General features: G+C 37.8%; 1 protein-coding gene across 1 annotated transcript in view; it reads left to right on the top strand.

The window, feature by feature from the left end:
* Nucleotides 1–16,769, top strand: part of si:dkey-220k22.1 (multiple epidermal growth factor-like domains protein 9) — a 68,251-nt gene that overhangs the window by 8,306 nt on the left and 43,176 nt on the right. The window contains exon 2 of the mRNA XM_056745544.1: nt 622–817. Within this exon, the coding sequence (XP_056601522.1) occupies nt 622–817 (196 nt within the window). The remainder of the gene's footprint in view (nt 1–621; nt 818–16,769) is intronic.

A 16,769-nucleotide genomic window follows, 5' to 3' on the forward strand; every position in this document is an offset into this window, starting at 1 on the left:
AGCAAGTGTTACAGGAGCATTCAGTATAAAAAAACCAGTACTCTCATGTTTAGTTATGTTTCGTGCATACATGTTTGAAGACAACTTCAGTGATGTACTGTAAGTGGTATAAAAGTTGTTTATTCTGCAATTTCAAAAGCATATAAAAATCCCCCAGCCCTTTAGAAGAATAAAGGGATAGTTCACCCAGAAATACAATTCTGTCAGAGAAAGATATTTGGAAGAATGCTTATAACCAAACAGTTCTTGGTCACCATTGTCTACCATAGTAGCATTCATCCAAATGTCTTTCTCTGTGTTCAACCACACAAAAGACAAATAGAACAACTAGAGAGTGAGTAATTCATGACATAATTAAAATGTTTGGGTGAACCATCCCTTTAAGATGAAATTTTATAATTTATTGACAACCTGTTTAGTAGTGAGAGCTCAAATAAAGTTCAAGACCAGCAAAAGCAAACTAAACAAAAAAATGTTGTCACTAAAAATGTCTCATTTCAACGTCTCTGAAGATACAGTATATTTTAACAGAAATAAGCTAACAAAGCATATCATATAGGTAACATGTCAAACTCTTTTCTTCCCCATCTCTCTCTCTCTCTCTCTCTCTCTCTCATGCAGGACATCAGTGTAACTGTAGTGCTGAGGGTTCAGTGAACCCAGATACCTGTGACCTGGTCACAGGTCAGTGTGAGTGTTTGCCTGAATACACGGGTCACCAGTGTGACAGATGTAAGGATGAGTATTTTCCCAACGGGACCAGCGGCTGCCAGGCCTGTGGCTGTGACTTTGGAGCCGTGAACAAACTCTGCAATAGGTGAGAGTCTGCTTCTCACATCACCTTCACAGTCACATCGCCTTTGTTTCATTATTGTGCGTGTTATATTGAGAATTTTAGAAATCATTTTGCAGTGTCTCGGAGTGTGTTGTGATAAAGCCTTGTGTCTATGTTGACTGTTATTTTGTTTCATGCTAGCACATAAAGCCGTGTAACCCGTGTTGTATTTCCAATGTTTGCCCTTTATCTGGCATTCAACATGTACTGCAGTGCAGTAGAGTCACTGCTGGATTTTCCCCTTTCTGCTGTTTCTGGCTCCCACCAAACTGCTGCAAGCATGTCACGCTTAATGTATCATCATAACAGGTTGTCACCTGTCAAACGTGTTAGGTTTTTCCAGGGAGCCTCTGTGATATGAGTCTGAGAGTATGTTCCTGGTAGGGTGTCCTGTCTGAGCGTGTTTGCGGGTGTTCCATGTCATACCTGTTCATTTTGAATAGATGGTAAGAATACCGTTAGGCCTCAGAAAGCCAGTGTAGTCATAGCAAGCAACCACATGTCTATACAAATGTAATATTGTTTAACTCAAAAATATTGAATAGACATTCCAAGAAGTGTCTTTAGACGTCAGGATTTTGTCTGGTTTATTTCTATAGCTTTTCAAATCTCTTTTTTTATGGCTTTATACACACATGCAGACATTGCGTCATGTCTCAGTGTTTCCAGTGCCATTCCAAAAATGCTATATAATACTGCCATGTCAAACTAAAAACAGCTACATTTTTAAAAACACATATGGAGATCCTTATGCATTCCGGCTAGCTGTTTTGAACACAAGAACGTGCCCTTGTCCCTCTGTACCGCTTGCTGTAAGTGTGGTTTGGCAGGCAATTTGCGTGTGGCGTGGCTGCACTGAAAAATGGTCGCTAAGATGTTAGGAAAATGCCTTGTTATGATATTTATGTCATAATAGTATTGGACAAAATTATCAAATGTATTAGACAATGCATTAGATGACCAGGTGGGTTAAAAAGGGTTGTGAGTTCTAAGATAAGGTCTTGCGTCATTTGTGGATGCACTTATCATTATGTAGTTATTTATGAAATGCCGTAATTTGCTTAATTGTCCAAAGGCTTCATGCACCACATCCTATTCAGATGCCAGTTTCTATATGCAGCCAGTCCATGTATTGCTTGGACTCAAGCTGTTTGTTTGTTGAAATAGTTTTTTTAATATACAAGGAACTTTGTGAGTAAGGCAGAGCAGACACCAGCACGCAAGAGTAAAGTTAACATTAGATTGTCTGCACCATGACTCCACGCTGAAGAATTATTGCTTGGCCACAGCAGACGGCTGCAGATGGAAACAGGATAGCCGCAGTCGTGTGAGAGTCAGCCATGTGCTTGTGTTTGATTTGGAGCACTCTCAAAGATAGCATCCCCCCCGCTTTGCTCCCCCTGACATGAAGAAAGGCGTCATAATTCACAGATTCTACCACCTCTTTGAAGGCTGGGTGCAAGTCTCTCTGTCATTCATAAAGTCTCGCTTTGCTTGTATTAATGCTTGGGAGAAGAACCAGGACCAGAGTGTGAAAATGTTAAAAAAGGACTCCTAGGTGCATTCCAGTGGTATTTACATTTTTGGCACTGGGGATGACTGGAAAAAAAGACACCGAAACCCATAAAAACGTTAAAGAGTTAAAAAAAAAAATCTATTAACCTTTATTACACTTAGCTTAGAACATTTTATCTTTAGTTTTTGGCCAATTAATTTCCGCTAAAAAGCCTTCAGCAGTGTTCTGTTCATTTCTATAGCACAAAGGGTAACGTTATGTCTCTTTTAGCTGCGGAAAATCCTGAAACATGTTATCCATGAGTCCAATATTTCATGCCCGGTCTCACAGACAAGGCTTAAGGCCAGTCCGAGACTAACTTGCCCAGACATATCCTAAAATATATCTATAACTATATATTGTTGTTTTTTTTGTAAAAAATTAGTAAAGCGACTTTATATTTTACAAAGCTAGGACCATCAGTAAGAAAAGTATCACACGATCTTCTGTTTTTCCCCCACAGGGTGATCATTGACATTAAAACTCTTTGCTTTTAGCTATGTGTGTGCTATTGTGTCATTTGCTCACTGTTTATAGTGATTAATGAGGTCGTGCTGGGTAGTACATTGGCACAGTTAATCACAGGTCACGGTATCAGTCAACAGTACTGCAGAAGAGTGACAGGTCATTAGCCCAGGGTGCTGTAGATATTTATTGTATGCTTTAGGTTGTATGTTACAACTTGACAAAGAAAATCTGTCTAGTTAAAGCTTTTCATATAAAAGACTGCCTGCCATCAGATGCAGGAATTTTGCTGTCTAGATCAACTGACTTACATTTTTTGAAAAAAGCTACTTATTGTCAAGGACCTGCGGATGTGGTCAGAGTGTGTTGTCCTATGATAGCAAACCATACATCAATGCTTTCAGATGATGTATACGTTTCAATTTCTAAAAATTGACCCTTGTGACTTCTTGTGGCCCAGGGATCACAAATGTCATCACTTCATTTAAGTATACACTTTTTTTTCTTTCTTTGTTTCATGTAACATCAGAAATGTGTATCATGTTTCTTATAAATTTGTTTTGTGTAGAATGGTCAGCACACAGCACATTGTGATGCTTGTACACTGTAGCTTTAGAGGCCGCACTGGTTATGCTCCAAACCTCAAGCCACTTCCTGAGCTATAAGACCAAAGGCGGCTTCAAGTCAGTCAAGCTGAAACAAACAAAAAAGGAAACTGCTAGCCTGATTTGCTTTTGGAAGCCTGATCCAGTAGAAATTGGTAGTTTCACATTCCTGGCTGCCCCAGAGTGTTTTGGGAATGCTTATTGACCGAGAGCTCGTATTAGTGCCTCTCACACTGACTCTAAACCAACATCCTCATCACAGTCTGTTTTTCCACAATTGTAAGAGAAACCACTAAACTGGTCCCAGATCAGTCAGCTTTCAAAAGCCAAATTACACCAGTGGTGTCTCCTTGTGCGCCGCTTTCTGATATTATAGTGACATTTTTAACCTCAAATATTTACCATGAACCCTGAAGTCATTATATGAAAAATGCCCTGATATAATGTTAACGCACACTATAATTACATGTAGCCAATATGGAACACAGACTTTTGGTATCCAAGGGTGTGTGGTGTGCTGTTTGGCAAAAAGTGATTAAGAAAGTCAAGACAATGTCGATATAATTGATTTGCACTGACAGCTGCGTTTTTTCTTAAAAAAAATTATATACTGAAAGTCATTGTTGTTTGATACAATCGAAGTGGTTTTAGTATTTGGTCTTCTCCACATCGTTTTCAATAGATTTTTCTTAAAGGTGACCTATCAAGGCCTGTTGTGGGAAAAACTGTGCTGTTGTTGAATGTTTTTTTCTGTTTGTTTCTGTCGCAGCTAGTTTGTCACAACCAGCTTTCAAATCCATAAAACTGGAACGTTGTATAATTTCATCTGAAAGTCATTGTAGCAAAACCAGTTCAGTAAGATTCTGGTGTAACTTCTTGTTTGATAATTCGCTACCAAAATGATGATGCCATAGGTGCTTGGCCCCGTGTGGCTAATGCTAGTCTCCTTCTTATGCCAACAAGCCTAGTTTCCCTCTGATGGAGATGCCTTCTGACATTTTAAAAGTGCCAATCCGGAATTGCTGCAACTGGCAGGCTATTAGCAATACTGCAACTGCAAAGGCATTTAGCCCTGTGTTTCCATTTACTTTTATAGTTATTTAACCCAGATGCCTACAAACACCAAATTAGCTCCTGGGGTTCACAAAGTAAGAAGGCAACACTCAGAAAGACGACACAGTCACACAAGCACTTTCTGTATGCAAATCCTTGGACATACTCATAAATCACCCGTAATATAAAAACATACAGTATGCTACAAAAACAAACAAATAATGCAATTAGTTTTATAGTGCATACAGTATAACAAATAAATAAAATAAGCTCTGCTGAGCATCACCTCATGCATTGAAAGACTCTTCACAAGGCTTCTTCATCCTACTGTATACATCTCACCTGCAGCCAGACATGACCAGGACCAAAGAAGGAAATAGTGAAGGAGTGCTTGCTTGAGGCTTTAATACATGTGTCAAAGACATACAGTAGACAGAAAAAGAGAGGAAAGACCTCTATCAAGGCTTCATGTAGTGTGTTTAAACTGTATCTATGTATAAAAATCATGAAAGTGAAGATTATTATACATTGGCACATTGTACATTATGACACTTCATGTCAGTGTTAATGCATTTGTCGCATAGCAACTAAAAAACTAAGAACTCCCCAAGAAAAGCATAAGAGGCCAATGGGGAAAAGGGGTGGGGGTGTAGAAGTGTGAGGGGACCACCATCTGTGTGTGAAATCCTTGGAGCGTCTGCACTGAGCAGAGAATGTAACTGTGTGTGTATGTCGGCAAATGGAACGTGAACCTCTGTTAATATAACTCGAGTGAAATGTGGGCCAGAGAGCACGAGAAACAGAACTGAACTCAACACGAGTCTTTCTGTCATGCTGTGCGATGCTAAATTGCATTCTTACGTGACACATTTAGCCACTGAGCAAGATTTGTCATCTCCCCCTGGATTTCATGTTGGTCGTGTGTTTTCGAAATAACATATGTATATACATATGGGTTGGTCATGCACCTTATATAGATGCTTGTCACTGTTTGATTTACACCCACTCAACCATGCTGTCCGGTGTAATATGTTGTCGTCCTTTGCACATCTTAAGGAGTCATTGACATTGTTTAATAAAGTTAATGGCTTGTTGTGTTAAAATTAAGCTGTTACTTTGTGATGTTAAATGCCAGATGAATAGAAATGGCTATTGTGCTACAGTACATCTTTGGCCTATTTTTGCCCGAAGGCATCTAATGGGACATAGCGGTGTATGATCATAAAGCATGATGCTTGTGATTGGCTGGTCGTGACACATCTCCGTGTACCCTTGTGCCCCCCTCCTTCACCACAGCTGGCCAGACAGATGCCCAGACAGTGAACTGAATCAAACGCCTATGACCCACATTTACACACATTACCCTGTTTGCCTCTAGGTACCCTGTATAGAAAGTGTGTATGCATGTGTGAATAAATGCACCTTTTTTTGCTCATGTGGGCTTCATTTGGTGTATTTCCATGACTTGCATAAAAACATTTAGGTTTATCATAGTTTGAAAACCATATTTAATTTTTATGTACACTCACACAATGCAATGTTTACATAAATACCAAACCTTGACAATGAGTAAATGAGTCCTTTTAGTTTCTTTTCATATCTGTTGGCACATCTAATAATGACTCGTATTAGGCGCACAGCCAAACATCCCCATCAGAAGATGTTTATGTGAAGCCATAAATGACAATCCATTACCATTTCAATCTGTCTGCTATTTTATGTTTTTTGGACAGTTAATAGTCTTAAAGCCGATAAAGTGCAAATCAATTTGTTATTGTTTTTTAGATCATTTTTATTACATAAATGTCTAAATCAAACTGTCTAAATATAGATAGATGAAAAGACTTCAGAATTCCACTCTATTTATCTTTTTGGGTAAATTGGCTAATTTTGTTTGAGGCACACCTCTCAGTTTTCCAGTAACACATGGACACGTCCACACACTCTTATTTAAAACATTACTGCCGGTAATCCACACTTCCTGCTCTGCCTAGATGTTCCCAAATCTCCGGTCAGCCCTCTCTTTTACTTCCTACCTATAATGGAAATGGTATTTTTTCCTGAAAATATGGTGCCAATTACAAAAGCCTCACTTGCCATTAACTTAAATGTCAATCACCTGCCCCGGTAAATCATAACACCAGATGAGAGAATTTACTTCATATACGAAAGCATTTATGTAAAATTGGTCGTATTGTAGTCTCCAGTATCCAGAGGGCATGTTCGGTTTCTGAATGGGTTTTCTCACCAAGCAAAGTCCATTCTTAAGAACCACCTTCACATAACTGTAATGTCAATTGAGATATGGCTGTTACAGATTCTCTTCTATATTTATATGTACAGTATGATATTCTGATACCTAGTTCTGCAGAAAGATAACAAAGAGTTTGTGGGCTAAAAAATATATATTTTAGTCAGTGTATTCATAAAGCAGCCCTGTCTAGACACAATATTGTTTGCATGGTTAACAGCTTCTTAGGAATGCTGCAGTGCACAAAACAGCAGATAGTCCCCTTGCAGCAAATAGTGCTGATGGATGCTAAAGGCTGACTGATTACCCACAAACAGGATTAAACCGCTAATAGTCTCATCCTGAATCAGCTGCTCGAAGGCCTTTTTGGAAGAAATGAGAGTGAACCTATTAGTTATTTCTGATTTCTATTTGCCATTGTAAGCTTGCCATCAATATAAGGATTATTATTTGTTACAATTAAAGACATACTTCACCTAAAAATTAAAATGTATTGGTCATGTGCACACCCTCATGTCATTCCAAACCTGTGTGATGTTTTGTGGAGAACACAAAAGATATTTTGAAGAATCATGGTAACCAAACAACATGGCCCCCATTGACTTCCATTGTATAAACAGAGAACCACTGTGAGTACATTTGTAATTGCATGAGGGTGAATAATTGATAGGGATGCAACAATATTAACAATTTTGTGGTATTACAATAGCAAAATTGTCTCAATATCATCATGGTCACATGAAATGATTGCCTAACATGGAAAAAAAATACATGTTACCTTTGTCAAGGTACAGCTACTGCTATTATTTAATTTTAGTGTTTTAGATCATTTGACCCATCTCATACTATACCTCATACCTCCAAGCAACAGTTATGATTAGAGGATAAATATAACAGGACTGGATATGACATGGTAATTTGTACGTCATTGTTATTTTCAATAATTGTTTAATAAACACTCGTTTCCAAGCCTTTATTTGGCTTTTTTAAATACCCCAATAAATACTGTACCACAAAGTTATTATCATGCTGTGAGATTTTAATATTGTTACATCCCTAATAAATTATGACAGAATTGTTGCTATTGGGTAAGGTATCCCTTTAATATCTTCTAAATGTATAAAAATGATATCAAACTTTAACATACCAAAGGAAGAGAGTCAGAGAGAGTGAGAAAAGTTCTTGAAAAATGAAATAAACAAATGGAAATTGGTTGATACCTCAAAAAGATTGTCTTTTTTTTCAAAAGATGTATGTATCTGGCTTTTCAGGTTTTGTTGAAAATACGATACGTTTGAAAAGCTTAAAAGTGCTGTTGGCAGTCATAATGTGGCTGTTCTTTATGGTGTGTTTTGTGTGCCTTTGTATGTTTGTGGTATAAAAAGGCTAAAAATGAATCGAGGAATCTGAGACAAAGTCGTGGTGAGGTTAGTTGACTAGTATTTATAGCAGAGGTCAAGACACTGCTTACTGATAGCATGGTGTCACTTCTCAAGTGACAGCTCATAAAGTGTACTTCAGAACAACAACACATCCTTTTCCCCTGTGTGCTTCATCTCACTTCTCCTTCACATCTAGCTTTGGATTCTGTCTTAGTACAGCATATCAGATTTATGCAGCTTTTATATCCAATACAGCGTATACAATTTCAATCTGTATACATATATCCTACATTCTGCTATGATTGTGACAATTTTGGAGAATGATTTCCGGCCCATAACTACTGATCAGACCAGAGATTTTGAAGCTGATGAATCCTACAGTCCCTGAAATACATTATCATACTCATTAGTATTTTATGACTCTAAACAGTAATTTGTAAAATGTCACAAAATATTTTTTCAAGATTTTCATGTGGATAAAATATCTTACTATTGCATTGTAAGATGCATAAAAATGCATTTTGGGAAACAATTGAATTTGTGAAAAATTATTTGGATTTCATTTGGATTTCTGGACTAGACAGTACTGCTGGTTCTACCTTTAGAGATGTAATGGTTGCATCTCGCTTGCGGTATTTGGGTTTACAAATTTGTGTCAATATGATTTCACATTTGACATTTCAGTATGTTTCAAACTAACACTTGAAAAGTGTCTCTACAATCTAGCCGCATCCACATGTTGGGAACCCTGGATCAGATAACATACTGAAGTGAAGGGTATGCAGGTCATAGTGAACTATTACACTTTCATCTGAAAAATAATGTGCCAGCCCTTGTTCTCAGTGAATCAGCCCTTCCTGCTGTTCCCAGCAAGTGCAGCCGTCAACACGACACATCACATCACTTTCTGTGCCTACTCTCCAGTCATGTGCTCTGAACACCGCAGAACAGAGAGGGTGTGATGGATGTTTCTGCAGAACACTTACCTGGGGCTCAGGTTTGAGATTCATTGTAAATCTGTGATGAATGAATCAGACTGTAAAAAAACTCCAGACAGCATCACTGATCATCTGCTGGAAGCAGAGTGGATACAGACGCACTAGACTGGAGCTAATTGGGTTGAGATTTTCTGTGACAACAGACTGCTGGGTTGGATGCAGTGGTGTACTGTATTGTACTGTAAGATTGTAGAAGTCTATTCCCTCAGTTGTATGGCTATTCAAATGATTTTGTCTTCAAGTGTTTTAATACAGATCCCTTTTGAAATAATTCCTGACTTCCTGATTAAAGTATACTTAGACTATAGACTATAGTCTTTAAAAAAGATAGAATACTGCAAACCTTAGGTTAAAAATACCATCAATTTAAATTGTTCTCTAACAGTATATGTTGTAACCAAGTCTTGTTTGCCTTCCCTTAATGTTCTTTTTGTGTCCATCTTTATTTAAAACTCAGATTTGGTCAATAACAATCTATAGTAATGCTAAAAGGCTTTTTTGTAGTTGTATCGAGCAGTGGTGTGGAGATGAAAACACTGACCGTTGCACAGACTTAATATGAGCTCATAATGGTTTGACCGCAGCCCACAGTATACTTCTACCTCCTACCAGATGGTGTATAAGTCTACAGTGTTCCATAAAGACTGTTATCAGACATGGGTTTCATGCACATGGTGTGTTTAGGAGAAACTGTAGCTGAGTCACAAGGTGTTTTTTGCAGTCTGAGATAAAAAAGGACCGGTTCAGGAAGTTATTGTGACTGCTGCTGGAGATTATGCATATGATCCAATTAAGATGCAAAGTGTTGGGGTTTTTCAGTTCTTCTGCTGCAGTTTAGTGACTTCACGTGTAGTCATTGCGAGAATGTTTCACCCTGTATCAACCTTGTGTACTTGGTGTTTGTGAATTGTTTCTTGTTTTGGTATACTAAGATCCTGTCCACACTTTTCAAATGAAAACGCATCCTTTTCTCTACGTTTTGGCCTTTCGTCCACAATGAGACAGAACTTTTTGAAAACGCACTCGAAGGTGGATACATTTTAAAACGCTGTTGTAGGGGTTTATCAACGATGACTCTTTTTTGGTTATGTGGCACAGTTGTTTCGGCTGCTCTCCTGTTCAGCTTTATGTTAACGAAAACTCAGTTTTCAAATGAAAAAACAATTCTGTAGACAGAGTCTAAAAGCTATGGTTTGAGACTTGGCCTTTCTTACACAAATGTTATCTAATGTTTAAAAATCCCTTTAAAAAATGATTGTAGATGATTTAAAAAAATACATGTTTTGATATTAGGAATCTTTTCCCACACTAAGACATACATTGTTTTTTAAGGTCAATACATCCCTCAGATAAAATCTTTTTTTTTTCCGTACCTTGATTATACACACAAAAACAGAGCATATATCCATTATGCCTGAGTGAAAGCATGGCAATTAATCTTGAGACTTGTGGGCGCTTATTTTATGAAACTCAGTGTCCTCCTATGAGCCAATGAAAGCACCATTAATGATTTAATGGCTCCTGTTTCCATGGACCATTTTAGGAGGTCATGAAGCCAAGATCAGAGTAGACTGTTATGGCCTGGTTTACATGGATCCAAGGTAGAGGTTGACCGATATGCGTTTTTCAGATTTACAGATTATTTCCACGTGAATTAGACCGATAACCAGTATCTTGAACCGATATATATATGTTGTAAAAGCTTAAATTTATTTAAAAATTAAGCACACAGGCTCTGAAACATTTGACATTTGATTTGATGACTTAAACATTGCATACAATACTAGAACTTTTCACTTAATCATTTTCCTCATCATTGGATTAACTAGCAGAATTTAAATTTATGTAATAAGTGTGAATAATTTAATTAGCCTTCATAGCTTTATTGTGTATGTTGTTGAAAAGACCGCAAATGTTATCATGATGCTATAATATTAAAAGCATATTTTAGACACACTTAGGTAAGTACATTAGCCTATTCCTTGAGTGTATTGTCGGCAAGAAGGGCATTTAATCACACCCATGTGTGTCTCTGAACATTGGTGTGTATAAATAAGTTGCGAAAAATAACTCGATCTAACATTTGTCGCGAGCAGCTTGAGATGCGGAGTCTGTGTGTGTGTGTGTGCGTGCATGAGGGCGCTCTGACTGAAGACCGACGATTCAAGTTCTTTATGCTTTAAAATGGCTTGTATTTTTAAATGGCGTAACTTAAAATGACGTGCAAAACGCCAGCTCGATCAATTACAGGAAACCCGTGTGCAGTGTGCTGCTCGCTTGCAGAGCAAAATCATTGTTATACTATGGATGTGAATTATATCTACATGATAAGAATGCATAAAATCCTGCGGAACCAGCAAGAAACCCGCAAAGCTGCTCCGAAATTCAGGCACTAACTATATTGAACTGTCTTGCATCTTCTGTGTAGTGGATTGTGATTTATTTCAACGTCTAATGCAGCCTTACCTCAGAAGCATGAAGCCGAAGCAGCTCCAGTTACTAAGTGCTTTCGGTGTGAGAGTGAAAAAAACTTTCTGTTCCGCCTCCCGCGTTGATTGGCCGGACTCGTGACTTAGTCCCAACAAATCAGAGGGGCAGTGGGCGGGCATTACTCTAGGCAACAAACTAGAGTGACGTGTTTCCGACTGCCCTCACTAAATCCTTGGCTGCATCAGAGCCAAATAGCGCATTTCAAAATGAAATGACTTTATCGGCAAATCGGCTTTGAAAATGACCGATATAGATTATCGGCTAAATCCTTAATATCGACGCCGATAATCGGCCAGTTCGATAATCGGTCGACCACTAATCCAAGGAACCACACTCCTCTTTAACAAAACATTTTAATCTGCTTTATATGTTTCTATGACTAATTCCTTGGTGGAAAATTAAGCATTTATTTGATTGTGCTTTGATCTCATTTAGACATTTAAAGACTTTGATTGCATGCACAAACAATATAAACATAATAATAAAAACTGGATTAATATTGAATTAATTCGCTACTGTTGTTGCCGAAGGCTTTGTCTTGTAGAAACTATAGCAGATGCTGTCACAAGGGGTTTAAAGGAGATCTGGTAACAAAGACTGACACAAAATCCATCCCTCATAATGCCCCTTCAGCAATCTGTCACCGTTCTTCCGCAGCTTTGGCCAGTCATGCTCCATCAGCATTGAGTTTTTGAAGAGAGCGGGTAGGAAACAGAGATATGTTGGAGACATTTTTTTTTGAATTCCTTCGTGACAGGGACTATGTATTTCCTGGTTGAGTCTAGTGCTGTCTGGTGTACACTGTTAAAGTCAGGGCAATTATTTTACCAAAAATCTGTGACACCACAGATGTTCAAATTGGAATACTGGTTGAAGCTTCATGTATATCCTTAAACCTAACCATAAAGCCTGATGGTTTGATATATTGTTTTAAGACTTATAAGTCAAGAATGTTGCAGTCTTTCAGCATCTTATTCTGCTTGGTGAAATCTCAATAAGCAGAGAAGTAAATGAAGAGGAATATGTCAAGTGAAAAGATTATTTTCTGAATCTGAATGTCACCTCACACAGATGTAATTGGGCTGTACGTTTTTAGAATGATGACATTATTAAAATTATTATTATAAAAGGTCCAAAGAATATAAAATCTTGTTAAGAATTTAAAAAAAATCAAGTACTTACTAATAAATAAAAAAGAAAGAAAGAGTAATGGGGATTATTTTTGCAGGGCTGGGAATATGTATGATCTGTGATTCTTTGTAATTCTTCAAGATTTTTGTCCAGGGCTCACACTTTCTCTTGCTGTTGTTGTTCTATTTGTTGTAAATACACACTTTTACCTAGAGAGATGCACTGATATATCAGCCAATAATCTGTGTCGATTGATAAAAGTAATGGATTTGTGCTCTGTATATAGAAAATATAAAGAAACATTACCAGTTTGGTTCAAGATTTATAGTCATTTGAATTAATTACATTCAGAAAGATAGAAATAGTCATTAAATCTTCCAAATCGGTATCGGCAGATATCACTGTGAATAATCGGCTATCATTATCGTAGGAGATTTTTAGTATCGCCGCATCTCTACTTTAAGTGCATACAGTAAGGTTCACATGTAAGATGCAGTCTTGGGATGTCTGGCTGTTTCTTGGGCACTGAGTGAAAACAGCATGCATGGCATAACAGAGGTAGAGTGTGGAAAGTTTCCGTTCTTCTTCCGGGCTCTGTGGGAAAACTGACTGAGATGCAGGTGCTTTGTTTCGGAAAAAGTGAGCCAATATATCCAGGAACACTCTGTTCTTCTGTTCCTGCTGTCAATTTTTGAACCTGTGCTTTTTTATCTTCATTGTTGCCCCTGAAAAGATGTAAACAGTAAACTGTGTGAAACCGAGTAAACCAAGTATTTCCATAAACAGTGATGTAGAACCTGTAAGTGGGGGGATGCCAAAGTACACAATTTGTACACTGTTTAAACTAGTGCACCATGTTTTATTTATCGTCCTCCTTGTCTTGACTGGTGAGGCTGGCATAAGTGGAGGGCAAATAAGGGTTATTTTATTCCTGATGCCAAAAACGTTATCTAGGGAGAAATGTGGCCTAAGATTGAGTGAATGCAGATTCATTTAATCTGGGCTGGACATTAACCATTGTCATGTGGTTGTCCTTTGGACAAGTATAGTTGTCATTCACTTGTCCAAGTAAAAAAAAATATTTAAAAAAATTGAAGTGTCAATATAATAGTTTTGGATTCTGATTAGGCAAGTTTCCTTCAAAGCGATTTACCTAGTGTCGACGTTGTGGCCGCCTGAATTTGGTTATATTCTTTTTATATTATTTATATTATGTACTTTTTATGTTATATTTTTTACTACACAATAGTGGTTTATTTGTCCACATAAATCACTGTAGTATACTATAGTATCTAGGAGTAACTGCAGTAAAATTCCTAGACATTATAGTGTTTTGAACTTCACGATAGTATACAACAGTTTTTGATACAGTACATCAATTAACTTGGAAGGCATTGCAATTTTTTAGAGCAAACACTATGGTACACAGTATTCTTTTGCTTTTGAGTGTTCAAGTTAACAGGACTTTTATTTTGACGGGTCGTTGGGAAGACGCTTGAGTTTGAGTGTTTGGCGATAGCTTCACTCAAACAGTAAAATGCTTGTAAAAAAACTCTCAGAACAACTCTGGAGATTAAGTTTGTGTTTATATTAGGGGTGTGCGATATGACGATATTAGATCGTGAACGATTATAATGACTGCACGATCCACTTTTTCGGGAAAATCGTTAAATCGTCCTATATAGTAGTGTTCTATAGAATTCGTCAACATACTTGCGATAGATTGCGCCATGTTAACAAGCTCGTATACGTTGCTTGTGAATTCAGTAAGATTAAGTGACGCGGTCAGTGAAGATGGAAGGAAACACGGAGGACTTGGTCCCTAAAAAAAATTCTACATCAGTAATATTGAAATGGTTTTCCCCAACTGACACGGCCCAAACAACAGTTATTTGCAAATGTGGCAATGATAAGATTCGAGCGTCGTAAGGCAACACAACAAACCTTTTTAACCACCTCAAAATAAAAGGGACTGAAAGAGTATGCCGACAGTCAAATTATAAAGGGATCCCACGCGAGTAAATCAGGTACAACCAAGCATACGGAAACTAAAAGGCTTAAACAACGACTTTAGCGAAAGAACCATTTGAGAAAGTAACTCCGTATCCGTATGACAGAATGATCAAGCGCTGGAAAGATGTCACTGACGCGGTCGCATTTTACCTGGCCAAAGACATGATTTCCATAAAGACTGTGGAAAAAGAGGGCTTTAAAAAACTGCTCAAAGTCGTAGATCCACGTTACGAAATACCCAGCCAAAAATATTTATCCTCCACGCCCATTCCACAGCTTTACTCCGAGTGCCGCAACAAGATGAAAAACAAAATTCAAAATGTAAAGTTTTTTCTAACAGCTGATTTATGGTCTTGCACTTACATTAAATATTAACTTGATTAAAATATTCTTCAAAATATAAATGGTAAAGAGTATATTTTTATATGGGGACTTAGTTTGGCTGTATTGAAGCCCCTTTAATTTGCAAAATAGTCTTAAAACCAACTTGAAGAAGAACCGCGATAAAATCGTAAATCGTGATCTATCTGGAAAAAAATCGTGATTTGAATTTTTTTCTAGATCGCCCACCCCTAGTTTATATCCTCGTAGGCCTGTCGCGATAGTCAATTTAATGAATTATCGTACGATAAGATTTTGATTGCCATTGTGTTTATATGTTTGTTACATAAAAATGAATGACTGTAACATTTTATCCGATCGTGCTGTCTCTGTTAGCGCTGCCCTGTGTGTCAAAAGTTATCTTGTGTTTTCCTGATGAATAATGCCAGTTCCGAATAGTAGGCCTAAATCGGCTTAGTGTCAAAGCCGCAAACCTTCCACTCCGATATGAAAACAAAGGAGCACGTGAACAAGACGCTCTTCTCTTTTAATATGGAAATAACCAAAACAGCAACACAACTGATTTAAACAAAAGCCGCATTTGGAGCTCGTGAGAGGTCTTACAGACAGCTATGTTAAGATAAGATAAAGAGACATTGTTTTTCACTGCTCAATTTTAAACACCCACATTATGACATACACTCGTGCTATCTTCTCCAGAGTTCACATATAAAGTATACTTGTTCTTTAAAAGGGTGTCCTTTCATTATTATATTATCATTACTTAATCAGTGTGGCAAAAATATTTATAAATTGACAGTAATATCAACAATCGCAATTATTTCTGATGCAATGAATCGGCAAACAAAATGTTCCTATCGCGACAGGCCTATATCCTCCTACAGTGCAGACGCAGACAAATCCTCAACCATCACTCGTGTAGTATGTTAAACTGTGCACCTCATTCACTGAGACACGCAGAACAGCAAATAAAAGTATTCTGCGCCGGCATCTAGTTATATGGTCTCAGTGCGACCCCACAAAAAGGGGTCACACACAAACAAGTACAACGACTAACCCACTTCACACAATGCTCTGTCTAATGCACTTATTCTTATTATTCTACATATATGTCGCACTGTACAGACCTGAGAGTTATTTCTTTTCAAGGGACCTCGCCGGTCAGGCAAGTAAAATCCTCTCTCACTTACCCATACATAACATTCACTAGTCCCTGACAAACTTTCATTTCGTGCCCGGATTTAATAAAACTTTAAGCAGCTATTCCCCACTATCGCATGTTTCAAACTTTAGTTAGTGTGGAATATTGCTATTAAAGCATAAATAATTCCTGAAAAGGAGAAAACTCCAAGTTTAATGGGACTACAGCGAAAGGCTGGAATTGACTAGAGCCCTCTACTACCCGGGTACATGATGTCACTATTCCGAGTGCTTTTAATAACCTCCGCCCAAAGTAATACGCCAAAAAACGGGCGAGGCCTTCCTCAGAGAAAAGGAAGAGCTGCTGGAGTTGTGTTTGGTTATCAGAGATTGTAAACATTTGACTGAGCTACGCGCTTAACTACTTTCATCACAGTCCTACAGCTGGTAATAAGAATTCAGCTACACACATTCTCAGATAACCAACAGTCAAATAACAGCTTCCATGA

This window comes from Triplophysa dalaica, chromosome 4, assembly GCF_015846415.1.
Source record: "Triplophysa dalaica isolate WHDGS20190420 chromosome 4, ASM1584641v1, whole genome shotgun sequence".
NCBI classification, from domain to species: domain Eukaryota; kingdom Metazoa; phylum Chordata; class Actinopteri; order Cypriniformes; family Nemacheilidae; genus Triplophysa; species Triplophysa dalaica.